Here is a 7898-nt window from a genome sequence, read left to right as displayed (position 1 = left end):
GTCCAGAATTAACGACCGAGGCATTTGTGGTGCCGACAGCATTGAGACTCCGGTGTTTCAAAGCCGCCCTTAGCCTTGAAGTAGAGGGAGGAGAACTCTAGGTATTTTTTCACATTTTAATACATTGTGACAATGATAATATTATCCAAATGTATTGATATCTTAGTATTGAAAGTATTCTCAACAAAATATTTAGTTGAAGTCAAGTACAGATTTTCATTTACAAGTATTGATAAATGATAATCTCTGGATTTAAGCGTGTCAAGGTACGCTAGCTACCGCCAGGGTAAATCCATAGTTTCCCGACACGATGTTAAATTTGCCCAGTTAGGTCTAGCGCTATTTGTGGCCGGCATATAGACTCGTCATGTTGTTCAGCTTCAATAATACACGCCCTCTCTTCACTGCACATTACTCATCATGGATGATGACATTCGTCCGAGTCAGCAGGAATACAAGCGAGTATTTCACGAAAGTTTGAAATATTGGCTTACCTATAGAAAAGCTGCGGATGCGCCCTTGCTTCCTCGTCATTCTGCTGACTTGACAGCACTTCTTGGACGAATACCTGCATTTCTCGCTTGTGAACGATTGTCCGAACATGAACATTTCTCATTCAAATTCCAAGAAAGAGAATTCCAGGGACAATATGGTCTTCTGACGTGCGGGCATTCGATTTGGAGGACGTCTAACGGGGATTGTGACACGAAGCCTAAAATCGTTCCATTACAGCTCTTGCTAGCCGTTCCAGAACCACTAAAGATACGATTTTCCGATAATGCTCCGCTAGCAACTTGGCCAGGAGTACAGGGAATATCTGAAAGTGGCGGGGTTAACTACATCACTCCTTTGTTCCTAGCGTGGGCGTACATCTTGTCAGCCAAGTGGTTGGAGTTGCTCGGCCATTCTTCAAGTCATGCTTGTAAATTGAAGTTTCTAGATGGCGCATCTAGCCCAAGTGCTCTGGGGTTTGATATAGGCTACAGAATCGATGAAGATGAGGATCGTTGGTGGAGGTCAATATTATCGTTTGGTTGGAAGATAACTACGACTTATAACGGCAGGGTATACCTCACTCCATGGTCTGTCACCGCTTTTGATACATCATTTCCAGGTGAAGAATACCAGTGGATTGATTCCAACACACCATCATGCCAGACCGCTTTAGCGTATATGACTCGCTTCTGCATGCAATATGGCCTTCAAGACCAGTCCTCTGCTGCCCTAGCCGCCGCCCTCTATATTCCTTCAATAAGTGGTAGTACTATTCCGCTTCCAATGTTAAAGAACTCAGCGAAACCCGGAAGATCACCGCCTAAAGTTCCAGCACACGCATGCTCAGATTCATTTTCTGAGCATGCGGAGTTCCTTCCATACTACATGACATTGAGTTGTAATACATTTGGAACACGGTCGCTTCTGTGCAGCACCTTCTTCAATGCCGATATCGAATGTAACCTGGTTAGTGCTTGGCTAGAGCTAGAGCCTTGCTTTACGATGATTGATCCTTTGATTGAAGGTGAAGACTTTACAAAACTTGCCACACTTTTGGGATATAAGCAACCTAATGTTGCCGCGCTCTGGCTTGGTGCGATCATCGTTGGAATGGCAAAATCTGTGATACGGAATATTCGTATCGGGTTGGTCGCTCTTGACTTGCATGCTGCGGCCTGGACGTCCACAATGGAGTCTTTTATCACCATAAATCCTAGAAAACCAGAGGAGAAGACTATATTACGAGAAGACGAATGTCGGCTCCTGTTTATTGTAGGAAGTGACAGTCATACAAGGCTGCCCCGTTCTCCTTGGAAACCATTTGGCAAAACCCCTCTTGAAGAGACCGAACTCGAAATTCAAAACCATGCCAATTGTAACTGTCACTGCTTAGAATATCTATCTTGGCACTGGGAGTCTTCGAATGGTACAACACTGGAAGATACAGGCCTCAATCAAACCCGGAATGAGAAATGCGGTATAGAAATCAAACTCAACGACTCTCCAGAAGCCTATCCGATTGATCAATCCGAGTCACTGTCTGAAATAGCAACCCGTGGAATTTTCGAGTGGTTAAGGTCCAACGGATACCCAGCTTCTGAGTCCTTCATCCATGAGCATCCGTGGTTCGATATCGGGAGCTCAGAAGGAGAAGAAACGGATGGTGAGTCTGATGACGAAGTAAATTCGCAGACTATAGAGGCTGGTATTGAAAAGTGGATTATGGGGACCGATATTATCAATGAAAAGATTACCTAACGGCTTTCATCTATCATCTTCTTAAAGCCGTCAAGTCCACCAGCCGGATGATCTGAGTATTTGGAATTGAACATGCGCTACTAGTTTTATCACGATCATTTAAATATTGCAATGTCAAATAGTCACTACGCCGCTCGGTACTAAGAAATTTCCCTGCGCACCCTAGACTACTCTGTCCAGCATGACCAAGTAATGACATTGTGATCAATGTGCATAAAATATGGCGATGACCATTTGGACACAATATCTAACCGCTCATCTCTTCCGTATACGAGAATAATGAGTTAAATGCTGTGCCCTCAACCCATGACCAGCGGCGCTATATAAGTAATCACATTGCCGACGCTGAGTTCAAAATCCGGGCGGTAAGAGGGCATTCATGATTGGGAGACCGACGCATTTGCAGACTGTTACGCAGGATATCTACCCTTCATTCGCTCAATATAAAACTGGATTTCCCTTACTTAAACAGCATGTGTCGAGGTACGCTAGGCTTGGTTGAACCACACAGATATTCCTTAACGAATATTCGATGGAGCGGCTTAAGTGAATAAAGTAATAATAGTTGAACTGTTGGACTGGGATATAGAAGTCTTTAATGTAACTAAGATAGAAGAGATTCTCTGCACAGCTTGGTGCCTTGCTGACTTTTACTGTTGTGTGACATATGTCAAAGAGCTATGAAGAATTAAATACATGATGGTGAAAGAACGTCCCTACATGTCCAGTCATTCATATTCTATATATTTTATATCATGTACTCGAGAAAGTAGCAAGTATAAAGTACGGAATATTCCTCTAATGACATCGTGTTGTTTCGTATACTGTTATCTTATTGAACATAAGAGTATACCTTTCGTACTTCAAATGACCTTAGTGCATGATTTATACCGTCGTATTCTTCTTTCACTTATTGCCAGCGAGTCAGCGCCTAGTCCTCAGTCAATCTGGTATAAGCTCATACCAAAATAAGCCTTTCCTTTCTTGTTATAGTTTCTTTTAGCGTCATGCAGGTTGATTCATAATAATTAACTTACAAGAACAGTTTCACGATGCTACTCGCCAAGTTCCCCACTAGAGTGTTTTCTTATAACACTGAAGAAACCTGACTGTAAGGCTCCGGTCTTATTAAAGCAAGGTACTGTTTTCTCGAACAGGATATCCCCATAATGGAGCGATATTGGTGACAGTATACTCAGCTGCACACGCGCAATGCCGCCACAACGCCTTTGTATAGTTCTCGGACCAATTATACTTTGATCAATCCTGCATTTAGATTGGCTCTAGATGGCAGCGTGGCACCACAATACAATGGGGGCCCAATTTGTGAGCGCGCGCATCGGGGGCCTGAGCTCTGTAGTACTGGCTTTAGCTAGGGTCCGTTCAATCGCGAGATCAATGTTCCTGCCTACATCACCTCAGATTGCCAGAGCTAGGTCTTAGAATCATCACCATTCCTTTACATCACCCCACATACATACCTCTCGCTATGGATTCAAGACCTTCAAAGCCATACCACGTCCAACAGCTCGTGGACAATCCAGATGCCTTCCCGCATCACTCCTCTGTGAGTGCTTTGTGGAATTTGAAATGGAAAGGACTCGCTGTCATGGCCGTGTATCCATTTGGTGACGGAAAAGCCGAGGACTTTCAAGAAGTTTTCAATAACCTGATCGAGGCCAGCGGGGATGATTACCAAGTCTTTTATGATCCAGAAGCTTACGCTGCTCCTTTTTTTCCAGTCGGCAAGAGGTTGCTCTTAGAAGCGCGAGCAGCGGAGAGCACGGATAAAGCAGCGGCGCGGGACCTCTACCTGCGCGCCGCAGCCGTCTTTCGCATTGCTCGCTTCCCTATAAACCGCTCTCCTGCCTCTCAGATGGCCTGGCAGTACGGCAAGGAAGCATATATGGCTGCATCTCCATACCTGGACCCGCCAAACCAACAAGTGGTCATCCCACATACACACCGTGATCACTCGGCTGGCGATGGTGACAATATTTATGCATACTTACGAGTTCCCGACAAGATTGAAAAGCCTGAAAAGGGTTGGCCGGTTGTCCTTTTCATCTGCGGTCTAGACGCCTACCGTACAGACCACACGACCCGCACGCAAGACCATGTTCACCATGGATTTGCTTGCTTGTCCGTAGATATTCCCGGAACTGGAGACTCGCCTGCCGCTCCGGGAGACACCTGTAGCCCTGATCGACAATGGAGCAGTGTCCTTGACTGGATCGCCAGTCCTACGGGTGGTCAGATGTACGATTTAAATGAGTATAGAGTGATTGCCCGCGGAGTTAGTACTGGTGGTTACTACGCTATGCGTATAGCACACACACACTCCAACCGCTTGAAGGCAGTTGTCGCACAAGGTGGTGGCTCACACCATATGTTTGACGAAGCCTGGATACGCGCACAAAATCATATGGAGTATCCTTTCGCCCTTGCTAACGCGTTAGCTGCGAAGTTTGGAAGTTCCTCTGTGGAGGACTACATCAACAGTAACCCCCGTGCTAGGTTCAGCCTCGAGGAGAATGGCATTTTTGATATGCCGTGCACCCGCTTGTTGGTAATCAACGGTATGGAAGATAGTATTTTCCCCATAGAGGACAGCATTCTGGCGTGCAGGCGGGGAAGGGTCAAGGATGCTAGGTTCATCGATAGCACAGGCCATATGGGCAATCCGGGGGCGGAGGAAATTATCTATGAATGGATTGACGAGGTTGCCGGAAGGAATTGATTTGTTTTCTTGCTTGAATCTGCTGCTGTCAGATCTAAGGCCCATCAAGGATCTAGTTGTTTGCTGTTCATTTGTGGCTGTCTTACCCACACCTGTAATAAGATGACGCGGCAGTTTTCSGAGCCATAATATCTTCTTGTTTCGCTTTAAAGAACATGGCAGACCCAATGATCAGGCAGGTCAGTCAATATACTGCCAGGTCCTTAGCAGCCTCCAGGGATGTAAGAGGCTGAGTGCCCAATCCTTGCTAGTGAATTATGCCAAACTTGCAAGTCAAAGACACTTAGTCTTTTGTCCAACATTTGTGGGCGATATTGATGCACACTAATTAGAATTTCGTAATCAATGGCATAGGGACAGTTGAATCACTATTCGATAATTTTCACAAAGCAAACTCTTGACGGAAAACTGAAGTGATTCTAACCTAGACAGTGGTATAGAGAAAACTAATTTAATTCTATGGAACTTGGAATTATTGCAGCCCGATACCCCCGGAACCCCACAACTCCACCTTCCCGCGATGCCTCCTTCGGCGGCAGCGCCCTTTCACTTCTTTCAATCCCCAATGTAACGGTAATGTAGGCGTACGAATGATATCGGACGATTCTTCAACACATCTTACAAGACATGGAGGACTTTCCTGAAGGTCAGTCGCCTAAGCGCAAGCGCCTCTCTTACGCTTGCAACTATTGCCGACTGAAAAAAACCCGATGCGATGAACAACAACCGTCCTGCCAGAATTGCACACGAGCAGGTGTAGAGTGCATCACCACAGATAAACGTCGTGCCGGTGCTATCGTTAGCTCGCGACGCCGGACTTCTGCATTGCCAGAGGCATCTCCAACGCTACCCAATTCAATCAGGTCGTCAGAGCCAGAGCCAGAGCCAGAGCCAGAATCAGAACCGATTCCGGTCAGCTCGTATGTGCCGACCAGCTACGATCAGAACCTCCTTCCCGCGGCGCCTCCTTCTTGGAAGCGGCGCTGGGTAAAGACAGAGCGTTTGCCAATGATGCCTCGATTCTTAGGATCATCTATGTTTGGGGCCATGACAGGATGGCTCGAATTAGCATTTTACCGTCTCAAAGCCCCCCAAGACTTTGATATTCCACGCAGAATTAGCCACTATTCAAAAAGCTGGCTTCCTGTTGGTGTTCCTAATCTACCTCCAGCTGAAGAAGCCCAGGAATACTGTCGCCTTTATCGAACAACACTACATCCTCTATTTCCAGTTTTGAGTAATAAAACCTTTGAAGATGTATCCGAACTTTTATGCCCATCGGTGGATACATTGAATACACCAAAAGAAAAGGACCATACTCCTTTACAGGCATTGTCTTATCTCATTCTTACTGTCGGCCTAAAGACTCTGGATGACTCAGCACACAGTAGGGAGGAACTCGCATTTTCCTACATATCTTACTGCAATACTTTGCTGGGTCGCCTGGTTGCCTGTCGGTGCCTGATGTCCGTGCAGGCTATACTTCTCTTTGCAATCATAATTCGCAGTTGTGATCAAATTGCGTGGGCATGGGATGTACTGACTATGGGAGTATCTATGGCTCAGTCACTCGGGATCAACGAATCGGGATATGGGATGAACGACGAAGATCAGGCCGCATCTGAAGATGAGGATGAGAAACGTCAAACATGGTGGTGCATGTATGTATTTGAGAAGATTCTGGCCCTTGAATGCGGACACGTCTCAACAATTTGGGACGGAGAACTGTCTGCAGTAAGCTTGACCTTGACGCGATCAGATTCGCAACCCTCTGATCAGGAAACCTATCGACTGGCAGCCGTCAGTCTAGCAAATGTTTTGCATGAACTCCAGGAACGGTCGGCGAGAACATGGCATCGAGAAGAATGGCTTCCGCAGACCGTCGAAGAAGCCATCCGAGAGAAAATCACCACGGGCGGTGATCTAGGCTTGTTACTTCAAGGCTGGAGGGACAGCCTTCCTTCAGAACTATTGTGCGTGTGAAATAACTCCTATTCAATGGCAGATGGCTAATGAAGTGAGCAGACCCGGGTACAGTTCAGTAGCTATGCAGCAACAGTCCTCGTTCCTCATTTTCTACTATTACTATGCGTAAGTCCTGTTTGGTATCTCCAGTTTTCGCTAATCGGCCCAATTATCAAGTCACATAATTAAACTCTAGCTTATAGGATCATGCTGTCCAAGCGCAGTACTCTGGTCATTGACCGGCAGGAATTGCAAGACAAAGTGGATCAGCATGGGCGACGCAAGCCCTGGCATTCACTGTTGTCAAATACCGTTGCCTTGACAGTTGAAGCAGCGCGAGAAATGATTAAGCTTTTCGCCAGCCTGGTCGGTAACGGCCACCCAGATTTCTTGACAACCCTGACCTCTCCACTTGTTGCGACATACGCTTTGGCTGTACACGTTTGTCGGGAACCCAACAGCTTGATGAGTAGGTCTGATTATGAGGTACGCAATCCTCTGTTGATCAAACAGCTCATACAATATATCAGTGGTTAACGTGAATTCGCTCAACTAGCTTATGAAAGTAGGAATGGAACTTACCATCAGACACTATCAGGGACATTCTACGATCGAAGAGATCATTCTGTTCATGCAGTCTCTGGAACGTTACACACTGCAACGCTTGTCTCGTGCGAGAGATATCTACTCATCAGCCGGCGGGCAGTCTTTCGTTTCCCCATCAGCGATGTTGCCATCAGTAGCTATGCATGAACCTGCTCCTGATATGAGCCGGCTAGATCCGTTGAGTGTCACTGCATCATCTGTTCCACAGGAGGAATGGAACTCGGCCTCACTTGACTGGCTTGGGTGGGACTGGAATGATCTCAGTCATCTATTTCTACGTGGCGAATAATCCAATATTCATGGAAATCACCATTGTATTATGAAAGTACTTCAA

At 46.2% G+C, this 7898-nt stretch overlaps 2 protein-coding genes across 2 annotated transcripts; both read left to right on the top strand.

Annotated features, from left to right (window-relative positions):
• Positions 1–3742: 3742 nt before the first annotated feature.
• Positions 3743–4993, top strand: BHQ10_003815 (uncharacterized protein; the record flags this gene model as incomplete). Its single annotated transcript, XM_040876113.1, has 1 exon — positions 3743–4993. The coding sequence occupies one exon, from the start codon at positions 3743–3745 to the stop codon at positions 4991–4993; it is 1251 nt and encodes a 416-aa protein (XP_040732319.1).
• A 627-nt stretch (positions 4994–5620) lies between these two features.
• On the top strand, positions 5621–7853 carry BHQ10_003814 (uncharacterized protein; the record flags this gene model as incomplete). The annotated part of the gene is made up of 4 exons (XM_040876112.1): positions 5621–6966; positions 7019–7084; positions 7162–7444; positions 7515–7853. The coding sequence occupies 4 exons, from the start codon at positions 5621–5623 to the stop codon at positions 7851–7853; spliced, it is 2034 nt and encodes a 677-aa protein (XP_040732318.1).
• Positions 7854–7898: the final 45 nt, after the last annotated feature.

Source organism: Talaromyces amestolkiae, assembly GCF_001896365.1.
Source record: "Talaromyces amestolkiae strain CIB chromosome Unknown scaffold6.1, whole genome shotgun sequence".
In the NCBI taxonomy this organism is placed as follows: Eukaryota; Fungi; Ascomycota; class Eurotiomycetes; order Eurotiales; family Trichocomaceae; genus Talaromyces; species Talaromyces amestolkiae.
The sequence above is the reverse complement of the archived record's forward strand: the minus strand, read 5'-3'. Positions and strand labels throughout refer to the sequence as shown.